This window comes from Balearica regulorum, chromosome 15 (assembly GCF_011004875.1).
Source record: "Balearica regulorum gibbericeps isolate bBalReg1 chromosome 15, bBalReg1.pri, whole genome shotgun sequence".
NCBI classification, from domain to species: Eukaryota; Metazoa; Chordata; class Aves; order Gruiformes; family Gruidae; genus Balearica; species Balearica regulorum.
In genome coordinates, this window is record NC_046198.1 from 7,345,722 (window position 1) to 7,371,154 (window position 25,433).

The following is a 25,433-nucleotide window of genomic DNA, read 5'->3' on the forward strand; positions in this document are numbered from 1 at the left end:
CGGCGGGGCCTGCCGCGGCCCTTCCGCAGCCTCTCGCAGCGGCGCCGAGCTCCGCGCTCCCCTCACCGCCGGGGACGACTGGCCGCCCGCCCTGCGGGAAGGCGACGCGGCACACCGAGCCCCCGGCAGCGCCGGCTCCCACGCGGGACCGGGACACCGGCCGCAACGCTCCCCCCGCCGCGGCGGGGCGGAACGGCGGGGCCCCGCGCTCACCTTGTCCGAGTCCAGGTCGGGGTCGGCCTGGCAAAGGCGGAAGAGGAAGGACTTGGGGTCCCTGCAGAGCGTCTGCCGAGTGGTCAGGAAGCAGGTGCCCCCCACGTTCAGCCGGACCCACTTGCCGGGCACCGCGCCGGGCGGCGGCGCCGAGCTGCACCGGCGGCAGGGCCCGCCCGGGCCTCCCAGGCCGAGGCCGCCGATCGGGGGAACTGTGAAATCGCAGTGGTTCTCCGCCGCCATCCTCGCCGCCGCCGGAAGGGTCCACCCCAGCTACAGGTCCCCGGGCGCACCTCCCACCGGAAGCGTCCCGCTCGGAGCTGCTCCCTTCCCCCCTTCTCGCCCGGCGCCTGCGCCGCAGGACGGGTCTCGGCCGCCGGGGCCGTCGCCCACGACCCGACAGCGGGCAGCCGCGCCCAGCCGCGCCCGAGCGCCGAACTCCGGCCTCAGCGGGCGGCCCCCTCTCTTCTCCCCTCCCCTCCTCAGCCGCGGCCCCGGAAGCGGCGCTCACGGCTCCGAGAGCGCCCCCGCTGGCCCGGAGGTCCTGTATCCCCCCCGGCGGAAGAAGAGGCGGAGGCCAGGCCAGGACCCTACATGCCTTTATTACAGACTACCAAGCATAAGTGAAATCCATCATCCAGTCACTAACTACACATCTACAGCACAGAGATCTGTCGAGAGGAGAATAAACAGTCATTAAATTATGAGATATGATTAAATCATCGACCAATAGAAAATTTATATAATAAAGCCAGAAAAAAGGTGTAAAATATAGTTTACAATAATTATTCACATTCAAGGCTGTACATCAATACATACAACACCATGGCCCCGAACATGAATTCAATCCAAATAATTCATATATTAGAATTTAAATAACACAGACTGAACTAGAGGCCAACAAGAGCCAGCAAATAACCTTATAAGAATAAAAATACAAAAGTGTGTATCTTATATCATTGCATTATTTGCTTCTGTTTTCACGAGTTCTTGGAGGAAGGGAGATTGTTTTGTGGTGTTTGTTGAGAGGGTTTGGGGTTGGGTTTTTTGTTTGCGTTTTTGGTTGGTTTTTCTTAGGTGGGGGTTTTTTTTCGGTTTTTTTTTCTTTTATCTGTACATCACAGTTACAGCTACAAACCAGGTAGAGAATATTACACACGTAACTGACTGCCACCAACCTGAAAACAGCTAGCATACAACTATCAAAACTGATTATGGTTCCTGGTTTCTATTTTTTTCTCTTTAGTCAGATACAGTAACTGTAAGTTCTGCTACAATTTAGAACATTTGCCACATCCAATCAGAGCTAGCACATGGTCATAGGAAGCTGTGTCAAATGGCAACCTTCTACATTCACTGCCATGCTGACAGGCAGACCAGGTCAGTGGGTGCTTCAGAACCTCTCTGTTTGCTGTACAAAAGTCGTATTTCTTCTAAGAAAGAGGAAACATTCTTAAATTCCCAGTCTTAACTGAAAGCATGCCATTTTGGGTCAGAGAATCTGTAAGCTCACTTGATCAACCGATGGACAATCTGTGTCATGAAGCTTTGCAGGAGCACTTCCATTTGATTAATAAAATATTTGCATAAAATATCACAGGCATTCAGCAAAATTTCAGATATAAATACCACACCTATTCGTGTAATTCACTAGTAGAAAGAATGATCAGAATCCACAGATCACATCTTTAGGCAACTATTAATACACAAGTTCTCTCCTCAGCAAGGTGTTGAAATCAAAGCTTTTGTCCACAGGCCAAATGAAGTAATTATGTTGACTTTACTAAATCATTCCAAAGAAACTGTACATGTGGGGGAATCCTCAGGATTCTTCAAAGTTCCCAGCACAAAATGTAATGATATCAAGCGCATTAATTTAAGCATCTTGAACTATAAAAATTAATTACAATTATCACATCTTTGTTTCAACCTACAGAGTTTTTTTCCGGGCTTATATATAGTGGATACTTCACAACTAAATCACATCAGAAGGAGAAAAGTAAGTGGAGCACAGTACTATCTGATAGTTTGATGTCTTCAGTATCTAAGTGCTTAGCAAATGAGACCTTAATGGGTGATGTTGGTCTGCTCACAACGTCTCAACATTACATCTGAAGCATGTCCTTCTGAATATAAATCCTTTTTAAAACTGGACTTTAAGGCCAATGGTAATAAACTCATCTCTCCAGTTTATCAGAGTAATTTTAAACTTCCTGTGACACTGAATAGACCAGTGTGTTTCAAAAATCCTTTCTAACAGTGGTACTTCATCCTTTCTTAAGCTCCACCCCACAGAAAACAGATGCAATAAATCCCTTCCTGAAGTTCAAATCCCAAGCAAAACAAAATTACAGCACTACTGACTAAATGATTGACAGTTGTTCAAAACAAAAAAGATGGAATGAAGCAATCAACAGATTGGGTTTTCGGTAGGTTTGCAGTGAGGAGTCCTAAGAAGAGTCTTCAAGTGCCTAACAACCCTTTTTGTGCTTTGAAAGACCTTGGATAAAGAGCAGAGCAATTTATCTGCAGCTGTGAAGAACCTCCTTTGTCCAGTTCATTCCGTGAACTCCCCTGAGCCACAGGAGAGATCTTCAGGACAAAGATCTGAAGCTACCTCACTCCAGGCATAAGCATTTAAAACAGGAACCAGCCCTTCATAGTATGCAGCACCTGCCAATACACATTTAAGTGGACAAACTGGTGAAGCACACTTAAATCCACATGATTGCTTTGTCTTGCCTCACTCTATTCTTCTGCCATCTTTCAAAACCACAGATTTCACTTACAGTCCAAGACAGACAAATACCTCTCCCAGAAAAGTTCTAGTTCCTCCCCCAAAAAGCAGCAGCTAAGGAAGACTTGATTTGTAGCACTGAAGTTCTAAGGGGAGGGGGATGCCTGTAAAAGATGCTCACAGTTTTCTAGTGACAGCATTGTCAAAAGAGAAAGAGAATGCTGGAATGCAGACATCAGCCTTCCAGACACCTTCTTGATAGCTTACTGCTATCAAGATTTCTTTGGCTGAAAGCTTTAGGTGGGCAGGACAGAAGTCTACCGAGAGAGGATTTTCAAGGTGTGAAAAAACAGAGTAATTACTTTGTTATGGTAAAATAACTACAAGTCTAAGTATTACAGAAAGCACATTTAAGCATTCCTGGATTTCCACCTAGTGAACAGGCCAATGGAGATCACTCCATCTCCTAATGAAGCTAAGGCGTTCACTATTAGCAGAACAACTTTGCCAGACTTTTTATGTGAGGCCAAGTTTTGTCACACCAAAGAGCAGTGGCACGAATCTCCATCACTGCCAAATGCTGCTGCATGAAGTTGGGAATACATCTACATCTCTAAACCAAAGACTAAATCCAAAAGCAGTAGGGTTGCCTCCAGTGGACTCAGACAGCTGGAATCTGACAGCCAGAGAACAAATGGATAGCACTGCAACAAACTTACAATACACATCATCTTGGTTAGAATGGTAAATAGAGGATTAATACAGGCACGGATAGAAGGTGTACTGTGTTACTCAAATTTTAGTAACAAGGAGTGTACCTTGTATGTGATGAAATTTGTCATGATGTAAAGGGAATGGTGTTCTGTCTTTCACCTCAGCCGTTTTACAGAACACCTTAGCTCCCTTAAACACCAGGCACTAAGCCAGTGATTTACTTTTGTCAAGCCTGTGTACATGGTGGGATAACAGAAGACTACAAGAACGCAGTTCCTCCAAAAGAACAGACAACTGCACTCTGTCCTTTAAAGGCTGAAAGATACTGGAAAAGATGAACTGTCATCAAGTTCAACCACATAATACAGGTTTTAAGAGACCAATAATAAATCTCTCTTACCCTGTACAACAACAAAATATCCAACATCTTATTTTCTGAGAAATCCTGATAAGCCACTGCTTTTAAAATACTGCTTCTAGAACAGCAGCCCATGAGTTTTTTCAACATAGCAGTGGAACATTTCTGTCTTTGGTGGAAGGAAAAGCACATCATAGTACGAGACCTCAAAATGCAAAGAGATGGTATGTGTAGAAGGTGAATAAATAGGTGTGATGTTTATACTGCTTTTAAAACAAGGATGGAATGCCTTTGTCCAGACCTAGGTCATTCCTCTCTGCAAGTTTCAGGAACACGGGCATGTTGAACATACCATTAGGGAAGCTGGTTTTAGCACATAGAAAGTTATGTTTTTGCAACATCACAAGAAATGTTTGACCACAAAAAAGCCTTAATTTGAAGAGGATAAAGGAGATCGATATGAAAAATATTTTCATTTTATAGATATGCCTTAAGTACCATATAATTTAACCTTTGTATCAATATTTTCCTTTGAATTTTTAACCAGATTACTTTATGGATCTAGTATTTCAGTTTAATTTTTTTTCAGAGTTGCTAAATATTTGGCCAAGGACCAAAATTATTTGTACATCTCATTATGCAATGAGACAAAAAAGTCAAGTAATCAATTGTACAAAGCTTTCACATTTTCTTCTCTACCCAGGTAAATAGGTTGGCCCCACTAAAATGCACAATACATGCACACCCTGGAAAGAAAGCTTCTAGCCCTCATCTCCTGAAAAGGTGAAAAACTATTTACTACTTCAATAGTAACCTTTATTCTCCCATACTAACTAGTTAATTTTTTAGTTAGCATTAGTTAAAAGCATGCTGTAAGTTTATTGTCCCTTGATTAAACACACATATGATTCATATTAAAATTTAAATTGAATGTTTAAAATCTTATCTGCTTCAGAAGCCAACATTTCAATTTTAGAAATCTTTCACTGCCATGTTCAGCATTTTACTCTCTCACAACCTGTATCATTGGAGCCTGTCTGCCAGACACATACATCTGATTCATTCACATAATTACTAAAGTACCACATAAATCCTGCAACCAGAACTATATTAGGAATTACACAAGGGTGCAACTGACCTGGCTACAAATGCCATATACCAATAAGCTGGGGGACTGTGAGGAAAGGAACAGAAAACAAAGAGGTGGTGCTTAGGAGAGGCATATAAAAGCTCCCTGATGAAATACAGTTTAATGATAATCTGAAAGTCACAGAAAACTCCAGCCCCATAAAACGCAAGGCTGGTACATGATTCGGCGTGTGTGCGTGTGGATTGGTTTTAACTCATCTTAAGTGAAGCTGGTAATGCAAGGTCTATCCACTAGTCTGCAGCAGAAATTGAGCTGAAGTGCACAAAAGCAAGATCTTCACTGCAATGATATGCATGTGGAAGCCTCAACAGAAGCACAAAGAGCGAGCAAAGCGACCCTGAATTCCATTAGGTTTTTGCTTTTCTTTTTTTCTTTCTTTAAAAAAAAAAACCAAAACCAGAACATTTCAGACATATGCTTCCCCTTGAGATGGTAATAGGTGGGTTGAAAAGATTCCTCTGATCGGCTGCACACGGAGTTCTAGCAGCAAGTAGGGAAACTGGGAAATTTTGGATGAGCTTTGCTATTTAGCAGCATTCTGGTGGTATCTGTGCCGCCAAACTTCATGTATCTTTTTGCACCATTTATGAGCATTCCCACTCGGGTCCATCAGGTAATATGTCCTGTTTGGCTATAAGTGAACAACATTTTAATGAGTACTCCAAACACAGTTTAACAAATAAGCAGTAATTATTCTGCACCTACTAATAAAATAATCATTCAGAATTAGTTCATAAACTTTCCAAAAGTTAACTTCAATTATGTAACATTATATATTACTGAATAACCATACATCTGGCATTTCAATATTGTTAAGCAGTCAAGTCAACTGACAATGTATTATTGGTACACTCCTTGTGATCCGTTATATATAGAGATGGCTAAATTTTAAAAGTTCTTAAGAACTTCCTTCAAATCCCCAAATCCCCTTATAGTTTATTTACATATGAATAATAAAATAATACACTTGTATTTTTGTGGGAAACATGTATGTCAGGGTTTAATTAGTTTGTTGGTTTTTTGTTTGTTTGTTTTTTTTAAATTTGGGGGTTAGAGGTTGGGTTTTGAGTTTTGAGGGTTTCTGTGTGTTTTTTTTTTTTTTTAAATTACAGCTATCAACACTTGCATTTAAGGAATTATGCTTTCTCCAGAATAATTTGTTAGCAACTTACAATAATTGTTCAAGGATCTTAGTGCAACTTACAAAGAAATTAAAGTCACTTACTGTGTGAACAAAAAATGTCTTAAAATTCTTGGCTTCTGGCCGCAACTCTAAAGACCATGGAATTTCTCCTTTTAGAACTTTGTTGACAGGATCCACATAATACAGGTGGGGCCCTTCTGTGAGCAGCAATTGGCGCCGTCGTGCAAACAATCCCTAACAAGAAAAGTAGAAGCAGCAATGCAAAAAAAAGTATGAGGAAAAGAAGCAAGTGTGTAGATCTCTGCATTTAGCACCAGAGGTAGAATTAAACCACCTCAGGGACAGGATAGTATGTTTGAGTTTGGGGGACTTTTTTTTGTTTTCTCTTGCTTTACCTATTTGACCTCACTCCTTTTTTAGGGGGTTGCAGTGCATTCCTACTACATGGCAAAACACAAGTACTATTTTAAGAAAACATCTTCAAGTTCTAACAAAACATAAAACAAGGAGCTGTACAGAGTGAAGTGAAATCTGTTTGTCAAAGATTCCAGCACAGAGATCAATACTCATGATTTTGTGGAGAAAATTTGGAACACGTAGGTAGTAACTTAGATGAAAGAGAACCAGCATTCCTGTAAAGATGACACAGACTATTGTCACTCATCTGTACCATGTTAAACTTAATGCTTAAAGCTCTTCTAATGTCACCTCTGCCTCCCTCAGGATACAGGCACTACTCAAATCCAGGAAAAACACCACAGTTAAGGATAATATGGGCTTGCATTTTATTTTCCAATATTTGTGGTTCGATCCACATGCAGACATGCATCAAGACAAAGTGGGCTTTATCAGATTTACTGGGCTATATCAGACTGGGAGGAAGAGAGGGAATAAAAATTCGTTGACTACAGACTTGAAATTAAAGTATCAATAGTATATTTGTTTTTAGCCTTTTCAATAAAGATCAAGAGCACACCACTAAATTAAGAAAAATTCATCTGTTCACAAGAAAATACTACATTTTAAAAAATAAACAAAACAACTTGACACTTACAAATAAGTTAAACAAGGAAGTTCTAAAACAGGTTCCTTATCTATGCTGCAACTGTGCAAAAATTTGACAGCTGAATCATGTTACAGGGAATTAAGAAGAGCCCTTACCTTTCTTTTGTCCACTGGACCCATTTTTAGGATTAAGTTATTTTCTACAAACTGATGCCTTAAAAAAAAAAAAAAGAAAAATAACTATTACTCCAGAAGTAATTCTTCCACAGAAACAACTTATTATTATCATCATCAAGCAATTTTCCATGTCTCTCCCTAGTGTCTCCTTTTCCACCAAAGTCCTGAACAACTTCACTAAATAAGTTTTGGACTCTTCCTCATTCCAGCCAAAGAGTTTTTTCTAAAATGTGACAGGGGAAGAAAAAAAAAAAATCACAAATGAGAAACTCCTCTCAAGAGCGAAGAGAAATGTTAATAAGTACATGGTCTGGCGGTGTTTTGGTTAGGTATCAACATAATATTATCATTCAAACACATACACACACACACACACCTTAAGGCAACTGCAAGAAAGAAGGAACCTTTTCTAGGTCTAGGACTCTGTAGAGGGACAACTTCTCAGCACTGGTACAGCATCGTTTCTGCCTATCTTATATACATACTCCACAACATCATCTAGACATTGTAAATTTTAGAAACATATTAACATACTAGGTTTTCACTGCTATTGCTTTAAAAAAAACAAGTCAAGAAAAATCTAGTTGCTAGATGTTTGCTTGAAGATATTAACAAATATTAATCTGTATCAAAATAACTTATTTTTCTGGATTCCTTCCTGCTGTGCAAGACACAGATGAGCTATATTCAAAGATCTTACCAAGGATTTCCACCAGCTTGTTTTGCCAGAAGTAACCTCTTTTCATCTTCAGAAAACTGTAAGTCCAGCTCAAAGGAATTGTTGTCAAGATCATGAATATACTGTTCAATGTTTCCTCCTGATGTCTGTGGCGTACTTGTCTCTGGGGCAGACAGTGAATGAGAAGAGGCAGAACCAGAAACTTGCATGCAACCGAACTGACTCAGGAGATTGTCATACTAAAGGAGGAAACAAAATGAAGTAAAGAAATTTCTTTGATTAAAAAGCTTATTTCTCACTAAACTGTGGCTTTTAATTTAAGCATGCTTTTGCGCAAAATGACAGTCTATTCTCTATAGATCAACAGGCACTTAGCCGAAAAAGTATCCTTGGTCAAGAGGAAGCCAACCAGTATTTTTTCCAAACACTTTATCAGAAAAAAACATTGACTAGGTCAAATTTTAACCAGCAATTTTATATTAAAATCTTAATAACTGAGTCTTCATTAAAATATAACTTCTTAATAATTGAGTTTTCATTAAATTATAACTAATCAGTAGTTTCAATAAAAATATTTAATATCCAATAATTATGCTTTAATGAAAGTCTCAGGTAGCAGAGCTGAATATAGCAACAGACAACCATACGTTTCCGTAACAGTCTTCGTCATCCTCTGACATAGCAGGTAAATAAGCTGTAAGTTTTGGGGGTGTTTGAAGATGTAGGTTCTCCCACACAATGGATTCAAAGAAGGGGTGAGCCTTAAGAGGTCCATATCCTCCCATTTCTTCACAACCTAATCTGTTGGTAGCATCTAGAACCTGCGCAAATTATAATTAAGTTAATATGCATAAAATAATGACAAGGAAGGGTGAGCACCATTCACATTTGCACAGCAGCATGCAAAAAACTTAAAACCAGTTGGTCTCACTGCCCTAAGCGTACATACCTAGAACATAAGGAGATTGTTTATAATACAATGTTATTTGTCAGCATGTCTTGTCAGCAACATTTTGTATTAGACCAGCTCAGATATCTACAGAAAGCAGCACTTCTTTGGGTCCACACAATTTTTTGGCTTGCTTTCTTCATAAAGACAGAAAAAAACCCCAGCAAACATACAGAGGCCTGACGGAGCATAGCTCATTTAGGTATAGCCCAGCATCACGTTCTAGTGATGCAAGAAGCTGTGGAAGCCACAGCTGGTGTCAAACATGAACCTCTCAAACACCCTAAAACCACACAGTTCTCAGGATGTTGATGCAACCCAGACCTTACTATTCAGCAGGCACTGGCTTGGCCACAGAGCTGGCCTAGAGACAGAAACATGCTGCTAGGCCCTTTACAATGGTTGCACTCATCATCATCCACAAACATAAGACACAGTTTCCTCCTCATCCCCCATCCCATGCTAATATCCTAGACTATTGAACTTCAAAAGGCTTATACTGCCCAAAATGTTCTCTGCATATTCATTTTAATGTCATAGCTCTACCTTGCTGATGAGACAGAACTATTTTTTCTTCCTATCTATCAAACATTCACATGCAGAGTAATTCTTTGCTGATACTACTGAGACATGCATTAAGTGCAAGGTAAGTGCATGCTAAAATGCAGGGTAAGTTGATTTACAATGTAATGAATATATCTCCCCGTGATATATAGAACACTGTTTTCAACTAAACAATTCATTATATAACTCAACAAGAATTAATCGGAGTACTATGTAAACCTAAGCATTTGAATCTTAACTTCTGTGTAATGCACAGTATTTAGAACTATTTGCTTCCATTTCACTGAGAGACATTCCTTATCCATGCTTTAGAATTTAGATTTAAAAAATAATAATCTAAGTGCTGTTTAATAATGGATGTTGATTTTCAAGACACTCCCCTATGCAATCAATAATGCTCACAGTCATTCTTATATTATAAGGTTTGCAATAGAGTGCATAGAAACTTTAGGAAAAAAAGATGAATGTTTCCAATGTTATCAAATCATTTAACAGCAGCAAATATTTACCAATAGCTTTTCAACAAGGTCTTTTGCCTTGGGAAAAAATTTTTCTGGAAAGTCATATTCCAACTTTATTATCTTCTGGAATATAAGATATTCATTTCTGCAAAAGAGAAAAATATTAGCTCTTGTTATTAGTTCTCCATGGTTCTTTCACCTTAACAGCACATAACCTGGACAAATATTAAACGGGAGATCTACAAGTTAAGTCACATTCCCATAAATCTTTCTAGGGGGTAAAGGGGCACAGTCTTCCAAGTATCTATGATACTTGAACAATAACAAGAAAAGTTCAAATGGCTCAATATAGAGGTGCCTCATACCCTCTTCATGTAGGCATAGTTACCTTTATGGTATAAGCTACATGTGAAATCCTAGGATAAATGAAGGAATCTCTCTCAGGAACTCTAGTTATAGCTGTCTAAGCATCTTCATGGCATCAGAAAGGACAAATAAAAGCAGACATGACATTAACACCGACACTGCACCATAAAAAGTTGTATTTCAGAACTGGTAGTAAGGTAAAAGCCAAAACCAGGTCAATATATTTATGATCCACATGTAAAGAATTAGCTTAAATCTCTTACCCAGCTCTAAATGGAGGCAATCCAGCTACAAGTTGATATATTATACAACCCAGAGCCCAGAGGTCAGAGCTTCAAAAGAAAGAGGAAAAAAAACATATAGCATATTTTCTTCTAAGAAGTCTTTAAACTGTAATTTAAGAAAAATATTCTTACGCCTTGCTAGTTAAAACATAGCATGAACACATCGGACAGACCTGCCTAGCATAATTTCCACACTATTTTCACCTCATTCCTTGACAGAAGAGTAGACAAGCAACACCACTTTCAAAAAAAAGTATACAGTAACCATCCCACAACAAGTGATTACAAGCACATGTGCAAGACAGCTGAATTTGTCAAAACAATTAATGGGTTCATAATGAGATTAAAAAGAATACTTATTATCTACTACCACAATTCAAAGATGCATCTGACTTAATGCAATATATGCTCCTTCAGAATTAAAATCCTTTCCTCTAAATATTTTATACAAAAAAGTCACAATACAGCTTTTTTACTTAAAGCTTTTCTCAAGAGACAAACAAAAAGGCAGGCTATACAGTACATGGGTGAGGGAAAGTCTTAAGTTTTAGTGTGTTGGCCTGAAAGAGTATTTTTAATTTATTTTACCCTGAGGTAAACTATACATAGATTTGATTGAAGCTTAGAAACCCCTATGGAAGACTAAAATACTAACAAAGACTCAAAACTACTCAAATTGAGAGTTTTCTGTAAAGATGAAGCATTATGTAACTTCTAAAAGGAGACGATGGCCTGATGAAGTCTTTCCATTAGCCAAACCACTCAAAACCTCCTTACCAGAAGCAAAAGTGGGAAGTCTAATGCTATTTCTTATCATCTTAAGAAACCCTAGCACAAATCACCACAGTCATTCATATAAGAGATCTCTTTTCCCTATGATTTCTCAGTGATTAGTTTGATTATTCTTCAATTGTTGTAATAAAATAAGATATATAACAATCTGTCGGTTACCATCAAGAACCTATTTAAATGAGGTAAGAAATTCCTCAAGAGTATCACATACCAGGCAGAGAGATGAGCTTTAAACCATTGCAAACCCCAAGCACAGTTTAGCAAAGATAACTGCAAGCTGATCTAAATACAAGTCAAAGCAAGCTGTAGCCTTTCCCTGAACTGACAGAATGTGACATTCTGTTGCTTTTACAGCAGAAATTACCATGTTAGAATAAGCCTATATAAAACAGAATTAAAATAATTATATTATTTGGTTAACAGAAAAAGTTTTCCTGATTTATTTTTGGGTAAGAGAAATCCAACTTCACATTACACACCTCCTCCCCCTGACAACACCTAATCCTGTCTGTAGAACCCCAGGAGGAAAATGAACTGAGAAAATCAGTACTCTGACAAGAAGCAATACTTGTTAAGAAAAAAGTATTTCAAACTCTCTTAAGAAAAACCCCTTTATACTCAAGCATCTTGTTCCTTTGAAATACTAAGCTTGCTTGTTTTTATTTACCCCTTTGCCCCTATTTGACAGTATACTGACAGAGCCAGTAAAGTTCTGAAATACAATAGAGTCCTCACCTTTTACAGGCAGATTTCTCTGTCAGCAGTTCTGGAGAAACATACTGTGCTGTCCCTACAAATGAGTTTGCCCGTGCTGGGAAGAAAATGGAAAGAAATAAGCAAATACATACTCATGGAGAAGCCAACCTCCGCCTCCCACCAACCCCATAAAACCACCCCAAAAGCAATCTACTGCAAATTATGTAACGCTACAACGAACCCACGAAAATTTCATTTCTCTACCCATCCACAAAACCTGCTTGGAAGAGATAAATCAATTAATCTCAGTGATATCTATTTGGTTCAAGAAGCTAGGCATTTAGGTACTATGTTAGGTATAAAATCTACCAACACAAGCTTACTACATTCAAGTAAAAAATTAAGGTTATCAAGTTCAGTTCAGCCTAGTACTTTTTTCAGGCATTGTTTGCAGCATCATTGATTCACAGGTTACTACTAAGCAACAGTGACACAGAAATTCTATAACCTTCACATTTGAGCAACTCTGATAGTCACTGAGGTTAAATACACAAGCAGAGTAAAAACTTACTGTTTCAGCTGAGCCACAGGAACTATTTGTATTCTTGTCTTGCAAATAAAAAGCAATTTGAAGTAGTTTAACTTCCCACTACGTTTGGTGATCTAGCTGGCTATATCATGACACCAAATATTATCTCTTCTGGCATAATCCAAGCAGTGACAGTCAAAACAGTTTCAAGACCTCTCAGTGATTTTTGTTAGGTAAGAGGCAATGATACTTGAAGGTTACAATTTCATAAACACAACATACATACCTTTTCAAAAGGACCGCTTGCTACAGTTATCTGCATCACATGAAGTAAATAATGGCATACCTTGTCTGCTATCTGCAGATAATACTTTTGCCGTTCCGAAGTCTGTTATTTGAATGTGCATATCTTCATTTAGCAAGATGTTCTCTGGCTTAAGGTCCCTGGAAAAGGCAGATTTTAATTAGTGTGCTGTTCAAAAATAAAAGTTGCAAAACTGTCTAGTGACTTATGCACATAATTCTATCATAGATGATGCATTCTATAAACATTAATGTGTCAACTTCCCTCTAACTTGCAGCTGCCAACATGCAGACTGCTAACAGATTTTGAAAAGCCTATTAATTAACATTTTTAAGAAGACCTGAAGTAATGAATAATCTCAAAACTAAGCTATTATGCATATCACTTGTTAAAAAAAAAAGAAAAAAGAAAAAACCCAACAATCAAAAAACCCCAAACCCTTCACTTCCAAGCCCTAATTTAAATAACATCTGACAGGTTGATATGGAGTAAGATCTTCTAGACCAGTTTACTCAGTGCAAAACTCCAGTTAGTCAAACAACAGCAACTCTCTGCCCCCAGCTAAATCTCTACAACAGCTAAGAACTGTAAACCACCTCCACTCTTTAAGAATAGCATATTTGCAGTTGTCACATACAAATCCATGTATAATCTGTATTTCAGATGTATGCGTACCATTTGTACAGACTCTGCCTCTGATTGTGAATAAAACCAGTATCACACACACAATATACAGCAATACAGAGTTAGATGTCAAGAGGTTCATTAGCAACAACACAAAGAAATAGCATTGGGTTACACTGTTATGATATTATTTACTTTGCACCAAGGTTCCTCAGTGGACACGAAAAGACAACATACTTCCCTCCTAAGAAGTATCTTTGGATGCTCATAAAGAAATCTAGAAGCGTGGGAGTTATTTTGGTTAACTGGTAAGAAAAATCAGTGCAAATTCAAAGCTGTTTCCATTAACCACTGTGCAGCATGATTTTCCTCAGATTACAGCCCTCCTATTAATGAAAAGCATGGGTTGTGCAGTTGTACAGTTTAAAGTCTGTGGACTAGCACAGAGAGCAATTGGAATGAAGTAATTATGACACACGAGCCATAAAAATCTTATTCGTTTTCCTGTAACTATTTCTCAGAAACAAGTAGGAAGTACATGAACGGGATGGACCTTTTTAACAGTGCTGTGGGGGTTTTTTTACATATATACATCTATATACACATATACATACAGTTTATATAATATATAATATACCTATATATTTATATTATGGATCTAGGATATAGTTTTTTATATAGATAGATACTTAAGAGAGATATATCTGTAGTAACTTTCCCAGAGTTGCCTGGCATCTTAAAAGTGGTTTGGTCTCATGTCATACTTCTTTAGGCAGCAGAAAATCCCAAGAGCTTTCAGGCACTACTAGAGCTATGGACTTACAATTAAATAAACTTCATAGCAAATTCTCTAATTGCACAATTCCACTGTTTTCTTTTGAGCTTCCCATAGTGGCCTTCATATAAAGACATATATAAAGCAGGTCTCTTACAATACAAGATTTCCAATATAGGCTTAGTAATACTGACAATCATGCTATATTCATTTTATAAGCATTCTCCCAGCCTAATACATGGACTATATAATGAAGTGAAACTAAGTTCTTGAACTTTTTTCCCCCTGCAGAAAATTTTATGGTTTTAGTACTCTCCACATCCAGCCCCCTTAGATTCTATTCCCAATTATGTCACAGAAAAGTATTAGGAAAAATACTTTGTCCTTTTAAATATAACTTAAAGAAGTAATAATGCTATCAGAATTATAATCAGCCAGCTTTTTGCCAGCTAGCATCTACTGTTCCATGAACGACTGCTTGGGAACCCACAGACAAAAATAGACTTCTTACCCAAAAAGAAGTTCAGCAGCTCAGATTTCTCACACTTCCAGCTTTAATTTGTTTATCAAATATGCATGACAAAACATGTTTATCCAGATAATATAATTACATCAAGAACAACTGCAAAGGTCCTATTAAGAACTTCACTAAATTTTATCATTTACCTAGTTATTGTTCAGCTTTGTGGAAATTATTCCCTCAATGAAAACTGACATACATTAATTTTACTTTTCTTGATGACATGCTGCACGCTAATTCATACACCAGCAGAATTCTAGTAATTTTTGGTACATAATACAGCAGGGGGAAAAAAAGTAGTTAAACAAAAAGTCAGTTCCTGTTTTTAGATCAATTGATCAAGCTTGAAAAAGATAAGCTTTTGGTAATGTTAATTCTAGGCCAAAAAGTTTTCTTACTTTTCCCCACTAGAACAGTTGGTCTAATAACAGAGATTGGCTCTCCTCTAAAGTTTTCTTTGTTTAGCTCTCTATGTTAACAACCGTACTAATGCTAATGAAAGGCTATTATGCTCTCATTAGCTTTCCACAGAATCCATGTTTGATTTAGACTTCACAAAGAACACTTCTAGAAAAACCACCTTGTGCATAATCAAATGCATGTTGGTCTCAGCTTTGTATTACCTGTGAATTATTCCTTTCCCATGCAAATACTCCAGGGCTGATACAATTTCAGCAGTATAAAACCTGGTACAGGTCTCATCAAATGAGCCAATTTTGCGTATATACTTCAGCAGCTCTCCATTTTTGGCATAGCTAAGCCCAAAGTCTGAATTTAAGTATAGTTAAGGTCTATCACAAAACCACTGTAGAACAAAAATCCCCACACCTCATTCCAAAGACAAGAATAATACTAAAAATACATGAACAGGGAAGAAGTGAAGTTGGTTAATTTGAAACTTCACATGGTAGCAATCCAAAAGAGTTTCTTAAACATATTTAACAACCTTGGATGCAGGTCCCAGCTTCTTAGCATAGCAAAGACTACATAAAGGGTTAAATTTGTAGTTTTTCCAGACAGTCACCTGAATAATTCATTTAAACTGTATACATAATTGCCCTCAAAAGAGAACTATTTACAGTCATAACCAGCATTCAACCCAAGTTTAAAATTGTCCCATCATCTGGAAAGTTCCAAAGTTCCCAGTGTTCAACGAGCAAATCACATTACAAAAGAGCCTCTGTAAGTTCTGTTAGTGCACAAGTACATGTGTATGTACATACATGTGATATAGGGCCTGTTAGCACTGCTAGCAGACTCTGTGAGAAACACAACCACTTACTGACCTCAGAAATAGACTGATCTATCCTTTTACCCTTGGCAGAGCCAACTCAAAGCAGGAAGCTTAGGAGGAAATTCACATGATTAACCTTTTCTTCGCAAGAAAAAAAGCTGACTGCAAACCAACAAGCTTTCAAGATGAAACTGCACTTTGCAATTACTGCTAGAGAGAGAACTTGGGAAACAGTGGCCCAAACAGAAGAGTTTCAGCTTTCTATCATTCAGATTATTCTGTAAGCACTTTTACATAGGAAAAGTTTTAATAGATCTAATTGGTCAAATAAGAAATAGTAGTAAATAGAGCTGGCTATTTTAAACATAGGAATTGTGTGTATGTATCAGAAATAAAACATTTCTCATACTTCCCTCAATATTAAAAAAAAATATTTATTTTAAACTTAGATTGTTGCAAGTCACCCGTCAGCATTTACCACATGGACAATGTAAGTTATTTATTCATCTCTTCTGTCCTTCAAGTCACCCACTCTTCTCTTTGAGAGTGCACACTCATTCTATTTGCTTTATTTATTGCAAACATCAAGACATTTTAAATACCTCAAGTTATTTTCATCATTCCTGTTAGACAACGTTTCAAAGGAACCAAAACGGGGGACTGTTAAGAAAATGTTACAGCAAGTTTTAAAATGCAAAGGATACATAGCTTTTCATCATCCTGAAAGGTGAAGTAGAGTTTCACAAAAAAAGGGTGATCCAGGCGGGACATTACATCTCTCTCTCGTGTCACATATGGCACCTTGTTTTCTTTTATGATATGACGTTTTTCTAGAATTTTAACTTAAAAAGAGACAGAGTGAAAAAGCAGGAGATGCAACTAAATTAAGTTCGTCTAAGTAATTTGTTTTGGGGATTTGGGTTAGATAAAATGATTGCAAAACCACTAATTCTCTGTTGTGAACAGGTGTAACAGAACCACATTGATACTGTATTTTTAAAAAGTTCACATTGAAGGAGACAATACTTACTGGCATATTCTCTAGAACTTGCCAATTCTCGAGCCAAGACAACCTGTGGCCAGAGGAGAGAAAATATATTGTAACCATTCATTTAGAATAGTGATTGTTCAAAATAAGCTATCACAATTACAATCAGCAAAATATTTAAGCATGTGTTCATAGTATGCTGGCTTTAGTAAGACCTCTGCAGAAATTCAGTTCAGCATACCAACACTTGTTTTTGCTAAAAGACTTATACACCTGACTGAGTAATCACCAATTTACCTGTCTGGGTTTTTTTCCCAGAAGAATTCTGAAGACTGTAACATAAGTCACAGTAAATTGCCAAATCTTCTTAAAGGGGGAAAAAAAAGCAACAAGCACACTGAGGAATATTTATAAAGATCTAACCATTCACAGAACTTTTTCTTAACATAAGTGGCAAAGATTGAAAGATACATTTTATCTGAAAGATCAAAAGAAAGAAGTGAGACAGAGCTTTCAACTATTTACAGTCTGTTAGGAAAGAGATTTAAAAGAAAGGAATGAGAGATTTCCAATTAGTAGAAGCAAGAGATAAAGTTTCAGGCAAGCAGTTCTACATTTTTCAAGAGAAAAGCTTTTGGAGGAACACAAATTAAAGCTCATCTTCAGGAAAGAACTTCTATAAAAGGCAACTTTTAAGACAATCTGAAAAGTTCTCTTGCATGAAGCCGAACAATAATCTTGTAACACTAGGTGACTACAGTTTGTGTTTTTCTCATTTTAAGTTTATATCCATTCCAATACCTTGCTAGAATCAACATTATACTAATTTATCTTAAATCACTGCACCAGGCTTGCTTCTAATCCACTTCTCATTATATTCTAATCCCTTGCAAAATCAGTTATAACAGAGTACTCCAAAATATTATTACATACACCTGATAAAAGTGTTAGGCATTTAAGAAAAAGAGCTTCTAAATAAGGCACTTTTTCAGGTGAAAGAACTGCACGCAGTTGTGCTCTTTCAGTGTTAGAAAATTGAAACCTCAGTTTAGTAGTAAGAGGCACCTTTAATTTTCTAAAAAAAGTTCATCTTCTACAAACACTGAAGTTCACAGTGAAATTTTCAATGAAAATTTCCACTAGAAACAACCAGTCTGCTAGAAGCTGCATCTCTGCATAAGGAACTTTTGAGACTCTTCTGTGTACACAGGTAAAATTATTTAAAGTTGTAGTCTAAGTACACAGGGCTGAGTATTCACCTCCTAGCAGGAGTACTTGGGTACTCTCAAGTCCCTTCCTCACTCAACAAACCTGAGTATACCATATGCCCTAATTTCCTCCTAGCTAGTAATCAACAAAATCAGTAGACTCAGACACAAGAAAGAAAAGACCCAGAGGTACACACTAATACCATGTCTCTACTATCAAGGGCCTGAATCTTCTCTGCCCCATGGAAAAAAGTAATATCAATAAGGAATGTAAATTCTACAGAAAGGAATCAGACATTAGGTAGGTAGTTTAAAACAAACAAACAAAAACCAAACACATAACCAAATGCATTCACAGAACATGTAAACATGTAAGTTGCAAATTCAGACAAAAGAAAGAAGTGTAAATGTCTCGAACTGGAAAAGGTGAGATAAGAAGAGCAGAGAACCCTTAACAGAGGCTACAAAGCAGAAATAATTGCTAACACAATTGCACACACCATGGCCAAGCCCAATTCTGAATTTGAACAAATACTCAGACTTCCAGAGATTAAGTCTGCATTTAAGAACTGGTTTTGGTCAGACACTCATACTTCCTTAGAGCTCCTCCTCTTTGTAAGAGGAATATCATTTATAGGTGGAGACAAAACCAAGGCAGAGGGGGAAGTACCAGCCATGCAGAAGGAGGTGAGGAGAACCACATGCCTACCCAAACATGAGAATTATAATTCTGCCACCACATAACCAATATTATTCTGAGAGGAGCTTGAAGCTGTCTACAAAGCATGTAGATTTTCATTACTTTAAAAGAGCAGAGCAACAACTAGAAGGCCATGCATTTGTGTATCTGTTAATATCAAGCATGGGTTTAAAGAACCATTACAGCTGCAGAAGAAGGTCCCACAAAATTGCAGAATGCTCTGAAGAAAAATCCTCTGAGGTCAGATCACGTGCATCTCTGCTGAATTTGAAATACAACACTGGCACCAGGTAGAGTTTATGGTAGCTTAATAGAAGTCTAAGAAAATAAAATATATTCATTGTGACCTTGAGTAAATTTTTTTTTAATCTGAAGCTGTCAATGGAGGCTTGGTAATATGAAGGCCCCTGCTTTGAGATGAACACTTTTCAGTCAGAATATCAGCGAAGATCTTGGGGAGTACAATCAGATCTCTGAATCTACAATCATGTTTAGTAAGAAGCGTATGTTTTTTAACAAGATGTTTTGATAACCACATGAAGATACATGTTGCACAGATCAAGAGCTCTGGTGTTGATATATCAGAGGGTTGTGCTGCCATCCAGAGGGACCTCAACAGACTTGAGAATGGGCAGGCAGGAATCTCATGCAGTTCCCATTTTTGAGCTGCAAGGTCCTCCTCCTGGGGAGGAATAACCCCATGAACCAGTATATGCTGTGGGCTGACGGGCTGGAAAGCAGCTTTGCAGAACAGGACCCCGGGTCTTGATAGACACCAATTTGAACATGAGTCAGCAACGTGCCCTTGCCGCAAAGGTGGAGAAAGGTACCCTGGGCTACATTAGGAGGAATGCTGCCAGTATGTTGATGGAGGTGATCCTTCCCCCCAGTCAACACTGATAAGATCAACCTGAAAGTTGCAAACTATGTATTTAAGTGCAAATTATGCCTGATGACTACTAGAGGCCTGCTTCCTAAACACCACAGTAGATTGTATAGAAGAACCAGAAAAACCCAACATTTAGAGATCAACAAACAAAAGGCATATAAAACAAATGACATGTGAAAAAGATACAGAAATATTACTTATTGTCTTACAGTGGGTCAACTACAAAAGCATCAAATGAAACTATTAATTGCTTCATGGGTTCTTGAAGATAACACTTAAGTAATTCATTCTTCCGCAATGCCGTGGATGTGAGAAGTCAGAAACAATCCATTTAAGGCTACAGAATACAAAAATACTAAACTGTGGCTCATGAAGTCCTTGAGAGCCATGACACTAGAGGCTGACAAAGAATATTACAGAAGCATCACTGTTCTTACTTTCTTCCTTAAACGTCTGGCAGTAGCTTCTGCCACGGACAGGACATTGCATACAAGTTCTTACCATGACAAACTCCTAGCCCAGTTCAAATACTTTATATCATCAAATTTTAACATAACCCATTATGCTATCAAACTTGCATTGAAAGCAATGTCTCCTAAAAATCCAAGCATCAAGTCATCAGAATACAATGGAACTTCTGATGAGTTTAAAAGGTACTTGAAAAATCAGCACCTGTATTTAGTGCAACACTTAATTTTAATAGTTGAACTTAAAACCACTATGTCCCACTCATTCATTCTTCAAGCTGTTCTCTCCAGATTTAAATCTCAGCACTATTACTTGCACAATGAATTTTGAAGTTTATGTAAGATATTTGGCACTTCTTATAAAAAGTAAAGTTACCGTTGAAAAAGATCCTTCACCCAGAATTTTCCCAAATTTGAAGTCATCTGGTCGTTTCTTTCGAGGCTGTGGAGGCTGCTGTCCTGTATGTTGCTGCAAGGAGTTTGAACTAGATCGTGATTCAGCTGCAGTGCTCTCCATGTTAGATCCCTGTCTGCTGCCACAGGTGGAAATGACAGATGGAGTGCTGGAATCTGCTTGGTTCCTCACCATTGATGGGGATGAACAGGAACATAACACCACACTAGACTGGATTGGAACAGCATCATACTGAAAAGAGAAATGAAACTGTTACGTCCATACCTTCAAATAATTAGCATATACATCTGCACTTTATTTCCATAGGAGCATCATATAAAGTGCTATTTCAAAAGGGTTATCATTAAAATGTCTTTAGGAGGCAATGTTAGTATTTATTTTGGAAACGGCAACTCTCAATTTGTTAAATAACTCTGTTTAGGTCATGCTGTGTGCACACAGAGCCATAAGTCAAAAGTCTGAATGCTTTAATTCAAGAATGCTTTTTTTCCAAACTCAAAAAAATGTTCCCTAACACCAAGGTAGCAAATTTCACCTTGGTATATTCTCCTACAAATAACATGATCTTTAAACTTTATTTCATGCTTAAAGACAGATCCATGCATCCAATCTTAACAAGTACTAGTCTTCCTGAAACTGAAAGAATTATCTAGTTATGCAATGAACACCTGTATTCATGAGCAACATTAGTTTAGAGATCCAAGTTACAATGAACTGCCAATAAACAAGCAAAGCATGGAAACTTTAATGGAGACAAAGGACACATTCCCACATTTTTACTTGGAATCTCACTTTCTCCAACAGTATTTCTCTTTAACACACTTTAGGAAAGCACAAGAAAAAAAAAAAGAGAACAACATACAAAAGGCAGGTCAGCTGGAAGGTTTAATAATCAGCAATATCTAATACTTTTCTGAAGAATGCTCTGGTCCATGACCTTTTAAAACAAGGGAGATTACACTATTTAAATTGTACACATGGTCACATAAAGACATCCCAATTCCAAAACAAAGAACCAGATATAACCCAGAAAACAGAAAGTACAAGATACACTCCAAATACTGATTCTTGTAATATACAAAGCAAATCATCATTTGGTACCCTTTTATCGTTGCTTCCCAAGTAAGATCAAGGAAACTTGTCAAGCTGCTTTCCCTCCCTGTTGGTAATATATCTCCATTAGTCTGTCAGGTGTCTGCTTCAAATGTTTTACTTGAAACTGGCCAGAAAACACAGACAATAGCAGGACTCTGCTGAACAACTACTGACAATAAAAACTGAAATGGTATGCAGAGGGAATACTTAAGAAAATTAACACCATGTCTGAGCATTATTTTTTAATCTCAGTATCCTAACTTACATCCAGCAGAATGAAACTATGACTTAATGAAAGTCTCCTAACCTCAAAACAGATGCATTATACAACCCTGACCTAGTCAGTAATATACCTCATGTTGATATTCAAATAGACATTGCTGCTGACAAAAAGAATTTTTTATCTCATGAATTTCAATTTGATTCAAAACAATTTTCTGCATTTCTATCAGAAACCACTTTAGAAGGGAATTGGACTTGCATTCAATCATGCATACGGGCTTAAAGCACCTGGCTCCCAAATTCGCCATTACTCACTTGGCTGTGCTCTGTGCAGTAGGGAAAAGCAGCCCTTATTTACTGCTAAACTTCTTTCAAAAATAAGATACTTCAGGAATACACTTTACTTACACATTTAGTGGCATTACAGAACAAGACAAACATTTTTCTGAGCATGCAAACATATACTTTCTAAATTGAGACAAAGATAACAAGGTCAAAAAGAGTACAACTAAAACTCTTCATTTTCTCCACTCTCCATAATCGATATATAAGTGTCAGTTCCTGCAAGATTGAAAATTAACTATTATTAAGCAACTATTCTAAACAATATCTTCCAAGAAGCATAAGGAAAGATTCCCTTTCCAATCTGAGTACAGCCTACTTGCTCCAGGATCTCTATTGCTCCTCAGGGCTTGTTCCAAGAATGATGGCCACACGACACGGCAGCAGATCAAGAATAGGTTGCAGTTTCTTTTATTAGACCTTTGTCTGAGCTTTGTCATATAGTGGAGACTGATAAGGAATCTGCCTATAACAATAGCTATTGGCTATATTTTGTATAGCTTTTGTGAGGACAAAAGGGAGGCAAAGCTGGAGGAAGACCTGGGAGACAGATGGGAGAACTTTGCTTTTCAAAAACTTCACTAACTCCCCCAGAGCTGTACATGCCCCTACTCAGCATCAGTTACGCAGCATTCTTCCCTTTGAAGAGAAGAAAGCATATTGATGCTATTGTGAAAACAGCACATACACATCAATGTATGTGTGCTGTAGGTCATGGTTCATTTTATGCCTTCTACGCAGATATTTTAGCTGACACCTTCCCCAGACTGGTTATTGTCCCTAACATTCTCATAGCCCAGCTGAATCACCTCTCCTTCAGACGGCTACTCAACAGCAGCCTGTATAAAGACACACAGTAGCCAGAATTAAAAACAGATTGTACTCTTTCCTATCAAGAGTGCATCAAGGCTGACACAAGCATGACTGCTCAACAACTGAAGCGATGCCAATGTAAGAAACATCCCATTAATTGAAATAAAGTAAATAAACACATGCACACAGACTAAATATTAGGATTTAAATGATAAACTGGCTCCAGTTAGGCTACTCTAGGGCAACTAAAGGTTTACAAATAAAGCAGCAGCATTGTAGGGGATCTATTTAGATTCTGCAGCTAGCAACATCACCTTGAAAAAACAAATAAACAAGAAAAAACCCACCACAAAAGCACTGGAGAGCACTGAAAGGGGGAAAAAAGGTGTTGGATGCAGTTTATTTCCTTGCACAGTATCTGGAACTAAGTCACAATGAATATCAAGTATAGAAAAGTCCTAAGGGAAGAAGAGACAGGAGTTTGTAGGAAGAAAAGGCTATTTCCAGCCAAGGTATAACGTCAATTAGTCCCCTGACTTTCTCAAAGGAAAGTCAAGATTAAGAACAAGAAGGACAGAGGAAGATACAATAGATTTAAAGTATCAGTTACCTAAGAAATGACAGAACTATCCAACTAGATATGTCACACCTGCACATTTATAGAAAAGGTCACTCCTACACTTCTCTTTCCACACTCCACACATTCTTGTTTAGGATTTTGTGTCCTGTATCATTTACTTTCTGTTTTATTTTGAAAGATGCCAGAAAAACATGTCTGCAGAGACTATACACGTTTCTACATACATATCTTCACATATGCCAGAGAGAGAATACAGGCTAGGTCATCCAGGCTAACCTCGTACAGTCACTCTTTCACAAAAAACAGATTTAAGATTCTGCTTCTGCTAGATACAGAATTTGTTATTGAGGTATGAAGTCAATCACTGAAGAATTTAAAAACCTTCTAAAGTGCGTCTGCAGTTCTCAGAAGCTTCAGCATGCTCTCCTTTCAGCAATTATCAACATTTCTCAGCTGGCAAGCCAGTGAAAGCACAGACCCTCACACAGTGACAGACTTACCATTGCATGTCATGGATCATCATGGACCACGCTGATAACCACTGATCTAATTATCCTCCCTCTGCTTCTAAAACCTAGTCTCTAACATTACCTACTTTCCTAAGCTCTTAAGGGGGCTGTTTCTAATTTACTTCCGTATAGAAATTGTTTCCTCCTTAGTGCACATACTGTTTGAAAACCTAATAAGGAAGAAAACAAATCTGCTGAAGGTAAGTGGAATTATAGATCAGACATATCAAAATCTTCATTAACTAATTTTCACTAAATCACTAGAAACAGGTTTCCTTTTATTTACATGTCATGTGAAGCAAGCCCTTATATTGTTCTCTTCCCCTCTTGCCTGCAAACAGTAGAAATAAACTTTAAGAGAAGAAAACTTGAATCAATGCAAAAAGCCCACTAGATATCACTACATTTTTCCTTTTATACTTTCCTTGCTCCCCTTTGTACAAAAAGCCGGTCACGGGCAAAGCTCCCAGCTATCTAAAAGGACCTATACCTTTTCGAATCCTTTTTGCAATTCAGCATTTTGACAACAGCACTACCACTACAGCTTTTAATACATCTAAGCACATAGTATGCATCAAATACCACACTTGTCTAAAGCATGTACTACCACAACTGCACCTCTACTAGCTCCCCCCCCCCCAAAATCTGCAACACTGCTTTCCTGATACAGTTCTATCAACAGCAACAAAAAATACTTGTAGAGACTGGGCCTTTTGAAACTTCCAGTATCTTTTATTCCTATCCTAACTGACATGATACTGAACCCTGAAGATGACTGAGGGTATCTTTGCTAACCCTGAAACTCTACTAGCAAAATCTCATTTCTGTTACAAAGACAGTCAGTGTGAATAGGGTCCTACCCTATTGCTTGTCTGGTAACACTGAGTCTAACTGCTGACTGTATTACAAATCTCTAGCTGCATTAAGACA

At 37.9% G+C, this 25,433-nt stretch overlaps 2 protein-coding genes across 5 annotated transcripts in view; both read right to left on the bottom strand.

Annotated features, from left to right (window-relative positions):
- Positions 1–688, bottom strand: part of KCTD5 (potassium channel tetramerization domain containing 5) — a 36,424-nt gene extending 35,736 nt beyond the window's left edge. For 2 of the 3 annotated variants that reach the window (XM_075767162.1, XM_075767161.1), the window contains exon 1: positions 214–687. In XM_075767162.1, coding sequence (XP_075623277.1) covers positions 214–456 — 243 coding nt within the window. In that variant the 5' untranslated portion in view covers positions 457–687. Of the gene's footprint in view, positions 1–213 lie in introns of all 3 variants that reach the window. The other variant, XM_075767160.1, reaches the window with a different exon arrangement.
- Positions 689–796: 108 nt separating this feature from the next.
- PDPK1 (3-phosphoinositide dependent protein kinase 1) overlaps positions 797–25,433 on the bottom strand; it is a 34,602-nt gene continuing 9,965 nt past the window's right edge. For both annotated transcript variants that reach the window (XM_075767157.1, XM_075767158.1), the window contains exons 2-14: positions 20,904–21,173; positions 17,306–17,348; positions 16,980–17,117; positions 15,665–15,809; positions 13,165–13,262; positions 12,329–12,404; positions 10,781–10,849; positions 10,200–10,296; positions 8,825–8,998; positions 8,199–8,416; positions 7,478–7,535; positions 6,398–6,550; positions 797–5,803 (exon numbers count right to left, since the gene is read on the bottom strand). In XM_075767157.1, the coding sequence (XP_075623272.1) occupies positions 5,696–5,803; positions 6,398–6,550; positions 7,478–7,535; positions 8,199–8,416; positions 8,825–8,998; positions 10,200–10,296; positions 10,781–10,849; positions 12,329–12,404; positions 13,165–13,262; positions 15,665–15,809; positions 16,980–17,117; positions 17,306–17,348; positions 20,904–21,173 (1,647 nt within the window). In that variant the 3' untranslated portion in view covers positions 797–5,695. The remainder of the gene's footprint in view (positions 5,804–6,397; positions 6,551–7,477; positions 7,536–8,198; positions 8,417–8,824; positions 8,999–10,199; positions 10,297–10,780; positions 10,850–12,328; positions 12,405–13,164; positions 13,263–15,664; positions 15,810–16,979; positions 17,118–17,305; positions 17,349–20,903; positions 21,174–25,433) is intronic.